This window comes from Chiloscyllium punctatum, chromosome 43 (genome assembly GCF_047496795.1).
Source record: "Chiloscyllium punctatum isolate Juve2018m chromosome 43, sChiPun1.3, whole genome shotgun sequence".
Taxonomy (NCBI): domain Eukaryota; kingdom Metazoa; phylum Chordata; class Chondrichthyes; order Orectolobiformes; family Hemiscylliidae; genus Chiloscyllium; species Chiloscyllium punctatum.
In genome coordinates this window covers 51,310,633-51,330,977 of record NC_092781.1, presented here as the reverse complement: position 1 = coordinate 51,330,977, position 20,345 = coordinate 51,310,633, and the positions used below count along the sequence as shown (strand labels likewise).

The window sequence follows — 20,345 nt, the reverse complement described above, 5'->3', positions numbered from 1 at the left end:
AAAAAATGCTGCTTATCGGCTACAGTCAGTGACCTTTGTGGGCATATGTACTGTAAAAACTTAATGTGAATATATTAACTAGTTACTTATCACTTCTGCTCAACCATGGTGTCGATTCAGCAAACATACCAATGGAATTTGGAATGAACTCACAGATCTCTTTTTATCTCCCTACATATGTAATCTGTAGTCCTCCAAAGAAATTGTGTAGTACATCTGAAACCGAGTGCACATTGGAGACTTCGGTGAGTGAGGGATTTTAGACAATCCTTTCTTTTATTAATTTGTCACTCTGCAGCTGAACAGGAGCTGAAAGTTGACTTTCAGAAAGCCATCAAAAAGTCAGCTCTGTGAACACTTCCAAACCCCAAAAGCATGAAGTTATGAAAAAATGACATGGAATCTTAGAGAAATGTGTTCGTGAGTGAATGGCGATTGTTCACTTGCTTTTTCTTTAAAAGATCCAGGATATATTTTCATACTTTTTCCCTTATCTTTTCTTATGATTCAGAGCATTAATAATTTTGAGTGAGAGTACATAGTTTTATCGTTATCAATTACTTTAAAAAATTGAAGCTTCATGAAATGGTAATGGCAGAACAGGTGATGTGTGGTGACTGTCGGGTGTGGGATTTATGCGGGCTATTGGATAAAGGATAAGTTAATCTTGAAGATATTCTCCTTCGAGTTCATAAGTTACTGACCAAGATGAAGACAATGCGGTGCACCAGTGAGGTTTCAATGTACATTTGATACTTTCTTTGAGGTGGCAGCAACAGTGTTAAGGTTATGGTCTTCCAATTTGATCAATAATGATGTAAGGTAGGGTGCAGGTGGCATAGCTCTGGGGACCGAAGAGGTGGAGGAGACAACGCCTTCCTATTATTCAGCGGATGTTTGGTTCTTCCACCTTCTTTGGAGGAGTTTGATGATTGAGGGATGGATGACCTCACGGACCACTGCACCATAATTGAGTAAGACATTACCTTCTGGAGAAGAATAATGAAACCTAGGATGAGGAAACAGTACAGTGAAGGGTATTGAATGTTGTTTTTTCTGCAGTATTGAGCAAGAGTCCAGACTCTTGTCCAGCCATTGAAAGGATTAGGAAAGCTGTTCAGGTAAGAAAAGGAACATAGAATGGAAGGGGGGAGGGATCATTATTTTGAAGTTGACATTTCAATACCAAACATGACAAAGTGAGGACTGTAGATGCTGGCTTCCAGAGTCGAGAGTGTTGTGCTGAACATTTCCTGTTGGGGGATTTGTGTCCGAAACGACGATTCTCCTGCTCCTCGACAGCAGTCTGCGCGGCTGTACTTTTTCAGCAGTACACTCTCGTTGTACGTACCAATGACTCATTCAGAACGAGGAATTGGTCCTGTACATATAATTGTGAGGAACGTCGTACAAAATTAAGAAGCTAAATTTCAAATGTAACAGTTGTCCACGAAAGTGGAAAACTGAAAATGCATGGGGTACCAAAAGCAGCCAACGTAAATCTAAGCAGATGAAAAACATTGAAAAGAGAAGTGTGAAGACTTTGTGTTTATTGTGATGAGCATTTGCAGTAAAGTAAATTAAGCAGTTGTGTAAATACATATACACGGTTATGGTGTAGTTATGCTTACATAGATATGACTGCAGAGTGACCAAATATAGGAGCTGACTATCTCATGAGTCGTCAAACAAAAGTTGAAAGGAGGTAGGGTGGCACAGTTCGGAAAGGATTCATATAAATCCAACACTGAAGAAGGATATTGGTCAGGAAAATCATGATACTGAGTTGACATAGATGAAGATAACAAAGATTTGAAATTTTAATGGACAGAAATTATTTGGTGGGAGGGTTGTTAAACGACTGTAATAGAGTATTGCATATGTGAGAGAAGGCATGAACACAAATACCAGTGGTAGAGTTTGGTGCAATGAGAATACTTAGAAGATATCTGGATGGGTGTGTGAATAGGAAGGGTTTAGAAGGATATGCATCAGTGCTGGCAAATGGGACTAGATTAATTGAGGCTACCTGCTCAGCATGGAAATGTTGACCGACGGACCAGTTTCCATGCTGTCCATGTTGGTGATTCATTGACCATGCTGTCTGCTTGTGACTCCACTTTCAAGGAACTCTGCATCTGCACCCATAGGTCTCTTGGTTCAACAACGCTCCCCAGGGTATATTATTTCGTGTATAAGCCCTGCCCTCGATTGCCTGAATAAAATGCAACACTTCACATTTACCGAAATTAAAATCCATCTGTCATTTTTGGCTCATTGATTCATCTGATCAACGTCCCATTTACTGTGGGATAGTCTTCACTCTCCACTGCACTCCTAAATTTGTGTCATCTACCAAATTGGAAAACCACCCATCCAAAAGAACTATCCTTCCCGCATGTAATCGCAGCACCACCCGCCCCATCTCTCACACTGACACAACGCTCTGACTCGCTGTGAAACAAATGACCCCCTGAAGTCACAATCCTAAACACTCAATAACCATCAAATGTTGCAGTTCGCAGCATTCCTCGTCATTTTCAGTCTGACTTAAGGACCCATAACACTGTATACTCTTCGGCATCACCCACCAATCTTTAACCCATCAGCGAGCCAATCCCTCAAACCCAGCTTCTAACTGACGTGCCTCTCTCGCCACGTGTCATATGTGAACTGAAGATTTCACGCACACATTGTATATACCCCTGCTGTCTATATCTCTGACAACACGAGAAATCAGAAACAGTGAGGCAGAATTGGGCATGAATAAGACTTCCACCACAGTCTTGTACTCTGATTGAAAATATATTCTACAGAATGATTGCTTCAGAGATCTCTGCGTGAAATGAAGATCTCATAGAACATAGAACATAGAACAATACACCGCAGAACAGGACCTTTGGCCCTCGATGTTGCGCCGATCCAAGTCCACCTAACCTACACTGGTCTTCAGGTCATGTGTATTAAAGAATAGGATGATGGCCATTTTACTCAAGTTTTGGTTTCACAGATTGTTGCTGAAAAATGTATTGCTGGAAAAGCGCAGCAGGTCAGTCAGCATCCAAGGAGAATCTCCTGCTCCTTGACTGCTGCCTGACCTGCATCGCATTTCCAGCAACACATTTTTCAGCTGTGATCTCCAGCATCTACAGTCCTCACTTTCTCCTAGTTGATTTTAATAGATTGTTGTTTGTAATTAAAAGCACAATTTCTAAATTTGAGGAAAGTTTCGAAGTACGCAACAGTAAATTATGGGAACTGTTCAAATAAAACGGGCAAAATGGACTAACAATTGTCAAATTAATTTCGATACACATAATTTTGTGACTACATGTTTTGTTGCACGGCATGGAGACCCAGCCCTTTTCAATGCTGAAAATGTCAAACTAGACTTAAAACATTCACTCTGTTTCTCACTCCATAGATTTTGTAGACTTTCTGAGTTTCCCCAGAATTTATTTGAGGCTGTCCTGCATCTCTGAGTCCAACTACATTCTACTCTCCATTTAATAACATTCTGCTTTCCTGCTTACTCAACGAAATGGAGAATCGACCACTTTGCCATATTTTATTCCATCTCCCAAATATCTGTCTCCCGAGAAATTCTCTCCGTGACTTTGCACGCAGTTTGTGTCCTCTTCCCAATTTACATTGCAGATTCCTTAAGATTTGGCTGTTAAAGACTCTGTTCATTCATTATGTTACCGTTATAGCTAATAGACAGATGATGTTCCATATTCAATTGCTGCGGCATTCCACGCATTGCAACTTGTCAACTTAGAAGTTATCTGTTCATCCCAACTTTCTGTCTGCTATTTGTTCGCTAACTCTCTATTTCCGCTGATATACAACTCTATCAGTGTGAGCTCTTGCGTCTTTCATCTCTAACAATTTTGAACATTTTAAGCTACTGAAACACAATACTATCCTGCGTCCTATGATTTCCAACCTGCAGTTATATCCTCAAAATCGTTTGAACAAATGGAATTTCCTTTCAGAAAACGACGTTGATTGACCTTGCTGAAAGTGTGATATTTAAAGGTGCTGTTATTCTTTACTTTCCATATCGCATACGGTTACCTTGAAAGTCCCACATTCTTGAGCTAAGCCCTTTCCTGAGATATGGTGACCCCTATGTTTAACTTTGACATGCCATCTGCGTCCACTGAGAGAGTGGAAACCCATGGTCCTTCTCCATGTTGTGACTTTACTTAATATTTATGTTGTCATGCATTCCACCAGCGGAAGCCACAGGTGAGAATCCAATGGAGTTGAGAGTAGCCATTGTTATCCCACTGTTTAAGGAAGGTCATAGTGATATGTATGGAAATTACAGACCTGTGAGCCTCACATTGTTTGCAGAGAAACGATGGGAAAAGATTCTCAGAGGTAGGATCTGTAGGCATTTAGAAGCAAATGGACTTATGAAGGATAGACTCAATATATTTATGTTGGGAAGGTCACACTTCACGAACGTGGTCGATTTTTTTAGGGTTTGAGAAAGTTAATTGATGAGGGAATAATAGTTGATGCTGTCGACAAAAACTTTTGTAAAAGTTTTGATAAGGTCCCTCATGGCAGATTGGTATAAAAGGTGAAGTCACATTGTCTCAGGGGTGAGCTGGCAAGATATAAACAGACCTTGCTTACCCGAACAAGGAAGAGTATAGCTGTGGAATTAATCAGAATTCATTTCAAAATTGTGGCTTCTGACAGGTGAAATTCCACAGTATTCAGTGGTTTGACACCTGTCGTTTGTGATCTACATAAATGATTTGGAGGAAAACATGGCTGGCCAAATTAGTTAGTTTATGGACGACAAGGATTGGTGGTTTTGTGGACAGTGAGGATGACCTTCGGAGTAGACAGCAGGATATAAATCAGTCACTGCATGGGCAGAAAAATGGCAGGTGGAGTTGAGTTCGAAAAAGGTCAGTTGATGCATTAGGGAAGGTCAAGTACAGATGAAAAATATATAGTGAATGGAAGAATCATTAGGAGAGTTAGTATGGAGAGAGATCTGGGTTTCTGGGTCCGCAGATCATGGAAGGCAACAGCGTATATCGATAGGTATTTAGAGAAATGCATATCGCATGCTTGGCTTCATTGAAAGGGCAGTAAATGTAAGGGTGGAGAGATTATGCTTCAACTTTACAGAACTTTACTTCAGGCCGCACTCAGCATAATGTTCACACTTCTGTACAGGACACTACCAGAAGGATGTCACTGCTATGGAGCGTGTACAGAAAATGTTTACTAACATGTTGCCTGGTATGGGGGACATTTTGGCTATGGCGAAAGGCTGTCGAGAATACTGAAATGCAAGTTAAGAGACTAGATAGGACTGAGGTTCACAAGTAGGTGGTGTCGCAATTCTAGAAGTGTGAAAATAAATACGTCCCCTGGATTGGATAGGATTTATCCTCGGATCCTGGGAAACAAGGAGGAGGTTTCATTGGCGACGGGAATACTGCCAGAAGACTGGAGGATGGCAAATGTTCTCCCCTTGGTCAAGAAGGCTAGTAGAGACAACTCTTATAATTATAGACGAGTGAGCCTTTCATTTCCTGTGAGTGAAATGTTGGGACAGTTTATAAACGACAGGATTTATAATCATCTGGAGACGAATCCGTTGATTGGGGATAGTCAACATGGTTTTGTGCAGGGGAGATCCATTCCGCACAAAACTTATTGAGTTCTATAAGATGGTGACCAACGAGTTGGATGAGGGTAAAGAGATTATGTGGTGTACATGGAATTCAGTAAGTCTTTTGATAAGGTTCCCCACGCCTGGCTATTCCAGAAAGTACTGAGGCATGGGATTCAGCATGATTTCGTGGTTTAGATCAGAGATTGGCTCGTTAAGAGAAGATAGAGGGAGGCGGTTGTTGGGAAATGTGCTTACTGGGATTCCGTTAGTAGTGGTGTAATGCAAGGATCTGTTTTGGGGACACTGCTGTTTGTTATTTTTGGACATAATCTGGATGAGGGCGGACAAGCATATGATAGTAAATTTGCGAGTGACATTAAGGTCGCTGGAGTTGTGGATAGTGCTCATGTATATTACAAGGTACGGAGGGAGAAAGATAATCTGCAGAGATGGGCTGCGGAGCCAAATGTTAGTCAACGCGCAAAAGTATGAGGGGTAACAGGAATAAATTTACTTGGCGAATGATAAGATTCCTGCAAGTGTAGATGAGCAGAGAGATCTCGGTGTCCATGTACAGAGATCCGTTAAAATAGCTATGCAGGTTAAGAAATTTGTTGATAAGGCATACGGGCTGTGTTCACTTTTATTGGCAGAGGAATTGAGTTTCGTAGCCACGAGGAAATGTTGCAGCTGTACAAAATCGTGGTGTGTCCTCATTTCGAATATTGCGTACAGTTCTTCTCACTGAATTGGAGGAAAAGTGTTTAAGCTTTGGAGAGGCTTTCGACGAGATTTACGTGAGTGTTGCCTGGTCTGGATGGAAGGTCTTATGATGAAAGGTTGAGGCAATTGAGGCTGTTTTGTCAGAGAAAGGAATGTTGAGAGGTGACTTAATTGAGACATAAGAGATCGTCAGAGAGGTAGACAGAGTGGAGACTGACAGCCTTTATTACTCAAATGGCTAGCACGACGGGACATCTTTAAATTGTGGGGCTGTACCTTAGAGAGAGGACGAATGAGAGAGGTAGTTCCTTTTCTGAGAGAGTAGTAAAGGTGGGGAATGTACTGCTTGCGACAGCAGCTGACCCGCCAGCGTTAAGGGCATTTAAATGGTCATTTGATAAATGTACGGATGAATGCATTATTGTGTAGGGTAGATGTGTTTTACTTTTATTCCACAGGTCGCTGCAACGAGGGCCTAAGGGTCCGTGCTGTGCTGTAATTTTCTATGTGTTATGTTCATTATCACGGAGACTGGGTTTGCTTTTTGGGGGTGACCTGTCAGATAATAGGACATGGATGGCATTGATCGAATGGTGAGTCGGAGACCTTTTTCCCAGGGGGGAGGGGTCAGTTACTCGGGGAAACATGCGGAGCGGGCGTGCATTTTAAAAGAGGCAAGTATTTCACAAAAAGTGATGAGTGCTGAGAGCGCATTCCGAAAGAGTTGCTGGAAGCAGACACAATGGCAGTACCTGGTAGAAAACAAGAATAGGAACGGAGGTTGACTGTCTCCTCTAATTGAAGACAGTTCATTGGTGACGGGCAATATGTGTCAACATAAGCTTGTAGGGCCGATAGGCCTGTTGGTGTGCTGTAACAGTCGTTACTTTTTGTTCGATTTTAGCCAATGACATCATATTTCCTAACTTGCATAAATCTTCCAATTTGCTATTCTCGTCCTTTTTGTGGGTTGCCCTATTTGCAGATTTCCCGTAGCGAAAACAATTCCTGAACCGCAGTAATATTGCCACTATTGTAGCCATTATCACTGCAGTAACTATATTTATAACGTTTAGGTCTAAATCATTCAGATCCAAGTGAATGTCAGACTTTAATCTCATTTGCTTTCTGAGTAATTGTTCCTTCAGCGATCAAGGTAGTTCCCTCCCTTTACCTCTTGATTCTGAATCTTTTTGTTTCGGTCTTTTTAACATGAAAATGCATATTTGTTCAAACTCTCTTGCAACTTTCTTCTTTCCCGTTATCCATACGCAAATCTCACCATGGAAATAATCAATATTTCAGCTAGCTTCTTCATTTAAATAAGGATAAACGTCCTTGCTTTCAGTTTCTTTTCTCTATTTGTCATTAACATTCATATTCTTGTTCTCTTCATCTCTGTTTGTCATCTGTCAGTTTCTACTTTTTTTAATGTCCTAATCGATGATGATCAATATCTTTAGACTCGCCTTGAACTTGGTAGTTATCCATAAATGGTACATTCTTCTCTTACATTCTGCATTATCGAATAGTTCCTTGATAAGAACAACTAAATATTACCTTAACTGTATCCCGCTGTTAATCCAGTCTTTTCCCTCTCAACATTTTTTCCGTTTCCCACTCAGGTAAACGCTGTAATCATCTCCTTGTGCTTGATCTTCCTTCAATTACGGCACTACCTTGATATCCAAGATTTTCAATTTTACATTACATATGAAATTCCGGAAATCTGTGACCACTTTTGTTGAACGAATCATTTACGATATTATTATTGATGATCCTGTCGCGTTTCATACATACAAGGACGAAAATAGCTTGTTCTCCAGTTGATTCTAGAACGTATTCTTCGAAAAAACTCTTATAGTTACACCCCATGAATTCAACCGCAAGGCTGTATTTTTCAATTTGATTCATCCAATCAACGTGAAATTTATTATTGTAATGACTAATTCGGTACCTTTCTTAGAAAGTCCCACTGTTCCTTGGTGTGTGTGCTCTCCATCTACACTCTTAAAAAACACATGAACGAGACCCAACAGAGACTTATTTTCCTTTCTCATCACCATACATAAACATCCACAAAACCATTTCTCACTATTTCACTGATATCCGATGTTTTAAACTTGAAACAGTACAGCAAATAAACTGGCCTTTCGGACCACCATGCATGCGCCTACCATGATGATTTTCTAATTTAACCTCACCTGATTTCACATGTTATGTGACCCTCCATATCCTGCCTGTTCATGTGTCTGTCAAAATGTCTCTTAACTTCGACATTGCATCTACTTCTAGCACATCAACTGACAGCATTTTCCAGGCATGTACCAGACTCTGTGTAAAAAAAAACAAACGCTTGCCTCTCTTTTCAATATCCCCTTTTCACATTGAAGATTATCAAACTAGCTGGCAAAATACCCTCCGCTTTGTTCGTTGACTTCATAAACATGAAGGATTCTTGAATACTCAATTGAATGTTCCCTGCCGTGATCATTTTGGAAACACATCTCTGAAACAAATTTCATGTCATATCCATTTCTTTGTGACTTTTTACATCAACATTTTAAAAATGCTGCACACATTCAATCTGGGAACTATTAATTCTATCTTTTTACTGAGGACATACGAGCTTTTTCGGTTTGATTTGTTTTACCTGTATCTTTCATTTTGATTGAATTTGTTTCAATTTCTTCCTTCGCTTTCAACTCGCGGTTTACATGTAGTCTTCGGATGCTTTTTGCATTGTCTAAAGTGACAGAAGATATTGATACATTTGCATCTTTTCCTGTTTCTAATTCCACAGTCACACCTTCTAAGAACTTATTGCAATATAATTATCATGACATGAATTGTGGACCGTGAGTCAAATAACGTTCATCACACGGAGGCAGTTTATGGAAAAGTACAATTTCACCATACTGTGTTCTTTCCAATAATTAGTTTTAAATTTGGAACGTCATTAATTTGATCAATCTAGTGCTGGAAGATTCCAGTCCACAGACGATGTCTCGTGAAGGTGAATTACATTAAACTTTCAGCATTGGATGAAATGTTGGTTTTTTATTGTTTGTATTTTTTGTACAATGTTTCTTCTCAGAATAAGGAAACGGCTAACTTGATAGTTGCCCAATTCCTGTCTTGCCTATTAGGTTGTGCATCATGAACGTCTGGCTGTTTCTGTGCAGTGTGGAGGTATCTATTCTGGCTGCAGTCTCAACAGACACATTTGATTCAAAATTGGACGAAGACTAGAAAAACTGGAAATCACAACGTGGGAACCAGTACACCAAGGTAAAAGGAGAGTCTGTACTGTTCAGCTCACTCAGAATAAGAATGGACTGCACACAATTGACAGATTGAGAATATGTAGTTGCAGTCAATGAGAGGCATCTGCTGAGTGAAGTGACATTGAGAAAATATTGATCTTGAAATTCAATGGTATTCTCCAAGTTTCTATCTTCATTAATGAACTGACCAAACACAAAGTGAATCAGCAGCGACTTGGTTTATCTTAATTTACTAGGATCCCGCTGCAGTCCTGTTGGATTTACGACAAAAAACACAAATCTGACTCTAGAAGATTAAGATCCATTCTTGGTGTTGAAGAGACATTTGTAAGTGGGCATCTTGGAGACTGAGGGATGGGGGAGCCGTCTGATCATCCCAAGCGGCCCATTCAATGAAGCATCTCTTTGTCGAAACCCACTTTACTATGCTGGCAGCTTAACGCAGTTCTCTCACACAACAGGTTAAGAAGATACATACATGAACAGTAATTGCCCATGTAGTGGCCTCAGTTGTTTTGCAAAAAATGCCATGCTTGCCACTGGCCTAATCTTGCTTCAGGCATGGACCCTTGTTCAGCTTTTTAATTTTAATTCACTTTCAGCATGAATCTCTCAGACTGGCAGCTCGACAGGTTTTGCGATGGGTGCGTTATGTTGAGTTGGGTTTGGGTAACCTGAGTAATCATTTTCACATCTGGGTGGGACGGTGAATCCTCACAGGAAAATGTTATTTCAGATTTCACAAACTGTTTTTTAATGCGTCTATATTATTTTATGAATGAAAGAAGCTGGAGTCTACTTATATTAATCTGTTTATTCAGGATGAGGAGAGCTACAGGAGAATGATATGGGAGGACAATATGAGATACATCGAACAACACAACCTCGAGCACTCATTGGGGAAACGCACATCTAAATTGGGAATGAACAAGTTTGGAGATCTGGTGTGTACAGGATATATCGTCTACGATCTATTTGATGCCGGTCATTGTGAAATTGTGAAGCTGGTACAAGGTTATATTCAGCTACAGGAGCAGCACTTGGTCATTTGGTCCCCCAAGCTGACTCACACATTCAGTACACTCAATGTCTGATCTCACTTCACTCCAATTTGTTGATTCCTTTCTTCTCATTCCAGGCTTCCATTACCCGTAACTCTTCTGGAAATCAAAATAATCTCTCTCAAGTTTGAAGCTATTCAATGACTCAAGTCTCCATTTCTCTCTTGGAAGAGAACTCTAATGATTGGCAATCCCCTGAATTTGACAATTTCTGCTCACTTGCATGATCAAATTTTGTACAACTAATTTGCATTATACAGAACTGGCTGGCTTGAGCACACCCTATCACGGCATGGATACACCTTTGTGTTGTTGAGCCTTCATCGATTCTGTCTATTATGACGTCTGGACGCCGGAGTTGCATTCTGTACTGTGGAGGCTGTTCCCTTCGGCTATAATATTCTTCTTGAGTCTGCTGGATCTCTGCCTCTGTCCTACCTATCGCTGGCTAAACTTTATACACAGCGGATAAACTAACCCGCTTTCCAAACATATTAAAGAATAATCCTGCTCTCTGTATTATTGCTCCTCAGGACAGTTGGTCATTTCCCCTATTCTCGGCACTTCAAAAAAATGTGACTAATGACATCAGCATTACACCAGCATCCATTGAATCGAAAAGAAATGATTTGTATTGAATTGGCTTGAATTGAATTGAATTTGATTGAATTGAGCTGAATTGAACTTAATTGAATTGAATTGAATCGAATTGAATTTAATGTCATGTGTACCGAGGCACAGTGAAAAGCTTTGACTTGCGAACAACACAGGCAGATCACAGAGTTAAGTCACATAGATTAGTAAATAGTAGCGTCAATGTCTATGCCAGGACATTGTTCTGTACTCACCTTTCCCATCAAGAAAAGCATCCTCTCACCATTCGCCCTGTCAATCGCCTTCTTATCTTATTTGTTTCAGTAAGTTCAGCACTCAATGTTCTCATTCCTCATGAGAAGTGGACCCAGTCTGTCAAACTGTTTCTTTGTGATAACTCTCTTCTTCGTAGGAATAGTTTGGATTAACCTGCTTCAACTTTCCTTCCTAATATTCCTCTGCAACAAGTGAAATCAATGCTAATCACAGTGCCCTCTGTGCTGTCTGACTGACTTTGTCCAATCGCAACAAGACTTCCCCACTTTGATGCTGTCTTTGCTCTGCATTAAAGGCAAATATTTCTTTTGCCTCTTTAATAACTTGCTGGACCTATGTGCACACAAATGTTAATAAGTGAACAAACAGGCAACACTTTTTTTAACCACAGGAAAGCCAATAGATTGTGTTCACTTGCAATTTTAAAAGACATTTCATGCAGGGCCACATCAGCTGTTGCTAAACAAAATAAATGATTATGGTGAAATGCGTAACATATTGGCATTGGTTGAGGATTTATTCGCTAAACAGAAAACAGAGAATGGGATTATGGAAAGTGAAGACAGAAATAATCCTATTTTTCTTCTGGGATGGAGGGGAACAACTGCACCAAAGATTGTCCTGTGAGTAATGGCTAATCAGGTTGGGACTTAACTGAATGGGGTTTGGAAGAATGACAGGTGATCCCTTTGAAATTTACATGTTCTTACTGGGTTTGACAGGGTGAGTGCACAGATGATGTTGACGCGAATGAGAGAGGCTAGGACTTGACATCATCGAATTGCAATAAATGGTCAGCGTTTTGAAATCGAGATGAACAGGAATTCCTTCTCTCTGAGGCCTGAATGTCTTTGCAGGAAGATAGTTCAGTGAAGAAAGCGTTTGTTATTCTCCCCTATATTTGTCATGTTATTGAATAGAGCTGTTGGGAGGTCATGTTGCTGTTGTGGAGGACATTAGTTCGGCCACTGTTAATATATTGCGTGCAAGTCTGGTTTCATTCCACTCGCAAAGATGTTGTGAAACTTGAAAGGGGTCAGAAAAGATTTACAAGTATTTTGGCAGGACTGCAGGATTTGAGCGATAGGGAGAGGCTGAATGTAATGATGGAGCAAGGTGGAGGGGCCAATAGTCTACTCATGTTGCTATTTGTTATGTTCTTATGGGGGAGGAAACAATTGCGCAAACTGAGTAAGACAGCTGAAATGCCTGTCAACGGCATTGAGAGGAGTCCTTCGGTAAGGAAAAACGAAGATGTGACAAACACCCCAGTGGGTGGTGACACCGATGAACATGCTGTACAGGTGGAGAACCTGGGAAATGGAATGGAATCTTTGCAGATCGCAGGGTGTGCGGAGACGTAGTTCAACGTAACTGTGGGAGACAGGAGATGGTCTAGCCCTGAAATGGAAACACTAAACTCAAGAAAGGAAAGGAAGATTTTCAGAGATTCCAGGTGAAGTTGGGGGAAGGGTGGAAATTCGGAGTAAAATTGATTACTATTTCTAATTCTGGGTGAGAGTAGGAAGCAACAATCAATGGATCAGAGACAGAACTTTGACAGGGGTCAGAGTAGGACTTGAACAAGGCATGCTCCATATAGCCTGCAAAAAGGCAGGCGCAACTCTGACTTTTGCATGTACCGAGGGCCCCGCTTATTACTCAGAGGATGGGACATGTTCATTCCCCTTTCAAACCGACATGTATCCCTTCCTACCCATCAAAAAGAGACACCAGATGACTCGCTACCAGTTTGCAAGCTGAGTTGGGTATGGAGATATCCAAAGTTCCTGATGATACGATATTTGATGAAAGATAGCACCAAATTTGGTCCTTTTCTAACCATTCCAATCCAGTATCTTCTTGAAAAAGAGCAATTTCATTTTCGTACCTAAACCTAATAGTCCATGGGCAATTAGGCCAACTCAAGACCAACGTGTTATCCGGAATTCAGATCAGGCCAGTGATGGAATGTGAAATCCTCCTGATTGGGAAGGTTCATCTCAAACACCAATAAACCCCACCAATCTGAGGTGAGTTAACCTATCCTTCCATGATGAAATTGACCTGTCAGGTTTTAATGATCAGAGACCATTATCGAACTGATTCTTGCAAAATGAAACACATGTATAAAACAATTGCCAGTTTGGTAATTGAACGATCGAGCAGAGATATTTGAGCTGCTCGAGCCTTCTCACACAGCGTTTTATTGGATTGGGACGAAATGGGTGGCCACTTATTTGCCTGCTGCTCATTTATTCAGTCCAAGATTAAACACGAGTAATGAATGCCCTCATTGCTTTCCCCGCACTTCATGCTAAAGTCAGCGAATATGTAGAATGTCGCTCTCTTACGTTATTGACACTTCTCCTACATAATCACCACTAAAAGTCAATCATTTCACCAATGTGTTTGAATTTTCAGACCAATGAAGAGTTCAATAAGCTCATGAATGGACATCGCCGAATTGAAGCTGTTAACATGACTGAAATTGAAGCTGATGAAACAGATGAAAGTAGTGCATCTAAAGAAAGTCACTTTGAACTAAGAACTGCAACTGTTGACTGGCGAAGAGAAGGTTTAGTTACTCCAGTGAAAAACCAGGTAAACAAATCAGAAAAAGCTCTCAAGATTATTAAGTGCAGACATTAATTTCTCAACAGAATTGGACGTTTTGATCAGCTTGTCGGAATTGTTAGGAAAGGCTCCGTTTCAGTAGATAATTTTTAACACAAATTGCTTCTCCTGTTTTCTTGTTGCATTTGTTTCTTGGTATTCAAGGGAGCATGGTATATGGATCAATGATAATGTTCGTGCTTTTCCTCATAATATCTAGAGAAATCATACTGCAAAAACAAATTCAATGGTTAGATTTAATTGTAAAATTGAAGTCTACCAGTACAATTCCGATGTAATAAATATAAGTTCAGATGTAAATTGGCACAACTCAATAATGGTAATGTTGCGAGCTGCAGTGCCAAGCTTCCTTGTGATACCATGTCCAGTCTTATTCAAAGAATATTCGATCATATGCTCGACATCCCAAATTTTAAAACCACATTCACTTCTGTTGGGCCTTGTACCTCTCTTAATCATTCTCTCCAACTGGATAAGGCTGATCGACAGGAGGGCAGAGCCTGCTGGTAATTATATGAAATATTGTGTACAAATGGGAGTTGTAAACGATCGGACTATACTGTAATTCACTAAGTGTCAGTTGCATTGAATGTTTGGGTGAGAGAACACCATGAGGCTCAGTGAGATTTCTCACTATCGTTATCAAAAGCATCTCGGTAGCCACGTCAATGCAGCTATAACATCCCACATATCCACTCCGTGTCTAATCTTCCCACACATTCTTCCCGGAACTATTCAATAGATTCATGATTAGTGCCCGATATCCTGGGAGCTGACCCATCATGAAAAAGCTGCTGTGAACCCAAATGAGCACGAGCATGGTAACATTGCCCTGCTCAGATAGGAATGTTTTCGAACAGGCCAGAGAATGGTACAGAAAAACAACCAACATTGCCATCAGAATGCTTTGTGTCAGAAGCGCTGTGGCCACCCACCTTCCCCCTCCGTCTATATCCCAGCCCCAGCACCCCCTCCTACCCAGATTCATGATGTCACTGACGTCTTCCTCATCTTCAAAACCAACATCGCATTGGCATTGCCACTTCACGACCTCGGAATACCTCCCGTCATGTACCAACACCAACGGCCATGCAAAACTTAAATCTCTCACTCAATCCTTCCTGCTCTGTCATTCCAGGAGATGAGAGAACACTGGAGGACAGAAAGCTCTTGGATTGGTGGAGAGGTGTCTGACACCAGATTCCTCAGCCTGTGAGGAGTGACTCCTGTTTCTCACCAGAAAACATGATACACCCACATTCCACTGAGTGAGTAAATACCACTCATCACTGCTTTGTTAGCATTCTGTCACTCTCATTAATTCTCAGTGTGTCTTTGCATTGACCCCAGAAACTTCTGTCTCTCGTTTTCTTTCGGTTCCATCAGCATCTACTCTAGCTCCACAGGGAAAGAAGACACCTCATCATTCTCTGAGCATGAAAGTATTACGACCTCAGAGGAAATATCAGTAAGGCTGCGTCCCGCACACACCACTAGCTCCCTGGGAATGTGAGCTATTGAGGGTATGGGAGCACTTTCTGGTAAGCACCTCACTGTGTCATTTCCTACAGCACTCAGAGGGCTGCCAGCGACCCGGGACGGGCAAAAGAGACCGTGGTGTCGACAAAAATCTACATGTATCATGGAGCAGCAGATGCAGCAGACAGGGATGTACACTTGAAAGATGACAGATACGCTGCGGGGACCCAGATACCCCAATCAATGAATCATCTAAAGTCCAAGGACAGTATGCCAGTTGCCATGGAGAAGCAGGCCCAGCACCCTCAGCGTCTGCTGGCCATGGGCACAAATCTGTACCCCATCGCCAACTGCTCCACAGGCCTGTAGTCGAGTTGCCACTTTCTAATCACAAGTAAAAGGGACAGTGCCCTGCTGGAGGAGGAGGCACACACAGGTCACTCCGAAGACCCAGACTCCAGATATCATAAAAGTGGCTGAGCCTCCACCTCCAAACTGCTGCCCAGTTCTGCTCAGCATTGTTAGTGCTCCCTCACGCCCGACAGACAAAATTGCTGCGAGACTGACTGAACAAACCATTGCAGGGCTAACAGGCTGCAACAATGTGTCCGATCCTTCCTGCCCAACCCAGAAACTGGTATTCATTAAATCTGAGACAATGAAGGAATATGAAGTTTAGTGGCAAGCGTGACAAACCTCGTAAGTTATTTGATCCTTTTCGATATGTGGTATCAGCTTGACCTTCCACTTGGCTGTTTTTCTCTCGGTGGAGAGAAGCCTTAATAAAACTGCACCACCATGATGCCCAATGACATGGTCACATCGGACCAACGTGTGTACTGTGAGCTTGGTGTCGCATGTGGAAGGAAGAGGAGCAAGCTTTGCAGAGGTAAGGCTGTGCTGCTAACACCATCACACTTCATCCAACAACTTTATGGAATCCCTTCCCATCCAAGATTCATTTTAATCATCATTGCATATAGTGTTATCACCCAACCTCGCTCATAACTGCAATCTCCCAGACCTCTCAACGCACAGCCCTCAGAGGTGAAGAATTGCAAACTCTTCTCCCAGTGACAACAGTTCCCAATCCCCGAACTAGTCACTTTGTAGCCAAAGGCCTGTTGAAACCAAGTCTCTGGATTGCAGACGCAAGGACAACTCCCCGGCACCAGACTATGGTCGATCCCTGGACTGGGGACGAGCAAATGCCAGATGCTAAAGTTCATGGGCAAGGCCCATACAACTGGAGCCTGTGCATTTTGCCCTGAGATGCTATTTGGTCTGATCGAACACCATGGTCGTTTGTAACCAATCGGAAACAGCGTTCATCCTGTCCCTCTTTGAGAGCCAATGCCATGTTCCCTTAATAGCCAATACATTTTGCGAATTTGTCAAGAGAGGAAATTGAATAATGAGACAAGTTTTGGTATTAAGAAGACTTTTCATATTCAAATAATCCTCTTACATGTCAATGCTTCAAGTTGTTGGTCACTGCTGTAGAAATCAGATCAGTCCTCCTGGGAATAACGCTAAGGACGCTGCTTGGCCCAAACACTGTCCCCGCCAGGCAACACAGCTCCAGTGAGGAAAATTCTCCGACATCTTCAAACTCTCTCTTCTACAAGCTGAAGTCCCAACCTGCTTCAAGAAGACCACCATCATCTTCGTACGTGAGGAAACAAAACTCATGCATTGTTCCTTAATGAATACAGACCAGTGACCTGAGCACAATAATCATGAAGTGCTTCGAAAAGCTGGTGAGGGCCCACATCAACTCCATTCTCCCAGCCTCCCTCTGACAATTAAAATATGCCTATTGAAGTAACAGAGACACGGTGGGTGAAATATCTCTCGCCCTGCAAGCCTTGAACATTGGGAATAGGACACTTTCGTCAGACTTCTACTCATTGACTGTGCCTCTGCATTCAACACTCTTATCACACTTTTGCCACATTGAACTCAAAGCCCTGTGACATTGTTCATGATTCTATCGTCTGCAACTGTATCCGCAGCTGTCTGACCCACAGATACCAATCATTGAAGATCGGCAACTGTACCTTCTCCCGAATAACCTTCACCACTTGCGTCCCCCAATAATGAATGCTCATCCAGTTACTGTACTACCTTTATACACACGAATTCTGAACGAACACCATCTATACATTCACTGACGACAGCACTGCAACAGGAGGGAAATTTGTTAACGATGAATGAAAAGACACAATGGAGATAGAGGGATCATTGACGTGGTGAAATGGGAATAGCTTCTCTGTCTCTCAATTCCGGAAAAATTAAAGAACACATAATTAACTTCAGAATGAAAGGAGAACAACACGCTCCATCTACATCAATGGGAATGAGGTTGAGAGAATGGAAATGTCAAATTTCCTAGACTGAACATAATGGACAAACTTTCCAGAAAATACCATGTGTTTGTGCCGTTGGAAAATATACAACAACGCCTCTTCTTCCTCAGAGAGCTCAGGAATATTGGCATGTGAACAAGGACCATCACTAACTTCGACAGTTGCACCTCTGAGTGGAAGGCCAGGTCTAGCAACTGCGAAGCTCAGGATCATAACAAACTCATGAAGGTTGTATGCGAGTCCCAGACGATCATTGAATCGAATACTCTATCTATGAACTCTACTTACACATTTCGCTGCCATGAAACGGCAGGCAACATAATCAAGGACCTACCTCACCCCGGTAATGTACTACTTACATGTATTCCGTCAGGTAGAAGATACTAAAGCTGGAACACATCCACCAGCAGGTGCAGGAACAGCTTTTCCCCAGCTGTTTTTAGTCGGCTTTGAAACTCTCTAGCTCAAATCCTACTGATCTTGCTGACATTGAATTTGCCTTGTGCCCACTCTCTGCGATGTACCATTTGTCCAACTCTTTTTTGAACTCTTCATCCTCGCATACTATCATGTGCCTCTATTGGTCATAAACAAATGGTTTCACTGTTGTTCGGGACACGTGACAATACATAAATCAAATCACATCTGAACCCAGGCACACCGATATTCACAGGTTCCATGTAATTCTGAGAAACCTGAACAAACCTTTAGATGAAGTTCAAAAAGTTCGTGTGAGACGGTGTTCCAAATGTATGTTGATGCAAACTGGCTATCATTTGTCGATCAATATGAGTTAATGTGGTTATATTTCTGTCAACACTAGGGTCAATGTCATTCTTCCTGGGCTTTCAGTGCAACTGGTGCCATAGAAGGACAGTGGGCAAAAAGGCATGGAAACCTGGTTTCTCTCAGTGAACAAAATCTGATTGATTGTAGTATACCAATTGATGGATGCTCTACTGGATTCGCATGGCACGGCTTTCTTCAAGTGATTGTATTTCAAGGCATCAACTCTGAGGAAACTTACCCTTACACAGGAAAGGTAAATCCACAAGACTTCGAGTAAGATTGTGGTGGAGTCGGGATTCATTCTCATTTCGTTTTATTTCATTTCTTCTGTCCTGTCTGTGTTCGCTTGTAAGTCTTATTGGAGTTTATTTTAATTACCTCTTGGTGAAGAGCAACGAAACCTGTGAGTGTGTCGAGCAGCATGGACTCACAACGGAAATAGACGAGAGAGTTTGGGTTGCTTATGGCTCCTGTCCTGACGCCAATTCATGGCTGCTCAGGCGGTGATGAGTCTAGGTACCTGGCAGTGTCCGTATTGAGTACAGTTTCGTGCAGGCAGCAGATGAGCTCTGCTTTCGTTCATGGCAATGTCTGCGTCTATCAGAGATTCACAAAATTAGCTGTGCAGGTGAGTCTGGGATTTTGGCAGCATCTGCACCCTGCACAGACTCATTGAGGTAGCGTGCAAGTTGGTTAGTTTTCTGTCAGTGCCTGTATCCAGCAGGGGTTGACGGAGCCAGAGCGGAGGTGAGATTTGTTTCCTGTCAGTATCTGTATCCAGCTCAGATTCATGGAGGCAGATAAGGTGAGTTTGGTTTCCTGTCATTACTGCATCCATCATAGATTAGTGCAGATTGGTTTTGTTTCTGTCAGTGTCGCTATCCAGCACAGTTTCATGGAGGGACGGGAAAGGTGTTTTCGGGTTCCTGTCATGATCTGTATCCAGCACAGATTCATGGAGATGGGGGGAAGGTGAGTTCGGGTACCTGTCAGTGCAGGTCTCCATCACAGATTCATGGAGGCAGCAATGGAGCTTAGGCCCAGTACAAGATCCGGCAGCAACTGCAGTGACTGCATTAGACAGCGATATCGAAAGCAGCCTCGTGGTAACAACAGAATCGTGTTTGGACCAATGTCATGCCTAGCAGCATCAGTGCCAACTACTTTGCTGAGGTCCATCAAGGCCTCCTTTTGACCAAGGCATCAGCGGAGTCAAGATGCTGCCAAAGATTTGGCGACTTTCATTCGGACGGTGATAGAGAAGGGGACACATGCCTGACCAGCATGTCCATGATTGAGCACTTAGCAAGGACTATGAAGTTGGACGTTCTCTTTATATCTCCATATGTTTCTCTTTTATATTGTATGTTGTGATTTTAAATGTGTTTTGAGATGGTGCTGCAGCGTGGCAACACTAGACAACACATTTCACTGTATGTGCAAAGAACATGCATGTGACAGTAAAAAACTCAAATGAAAT

At 41.9% G+C, this 20,345-nt stretch overlaps 1 protein-coding gene across 1 annotated transcript in view; it reads left to right on the top strand.

Moving 5' to 3' along the window:
* Positions 1-208: 208 nt before the first annotated feature.
* LOC140466557 (cathepsin J-like) overlaps positions 209-20,345 on the top strand; it is a 31,951-nt gene continuing 11,814 nt past the window's right edge. The window contains exons 1-5 of the mRNA XM_072562030.1: positions 209-245; positions 9,523-9,664; positions 10,482-10,604; positions 14,016-14,195; positions 18,900-19,118. Coding sequence (XP_072418131.1) covers positions 10,503-10,604; positions 14,016-14,195; positions 18,900-19,118 — 501 coding nt within the window. The 5' untranslated portion in view covers positions 209-245; positions 9,523-9,664; positions 10,482-10,502. The remainder of the gene's footprint in view (positions 246-9,522; positions 9,665-10,481; positions 10,605-14,015; positions 14,196-18,899; positions 19,119-20,345) is intronic.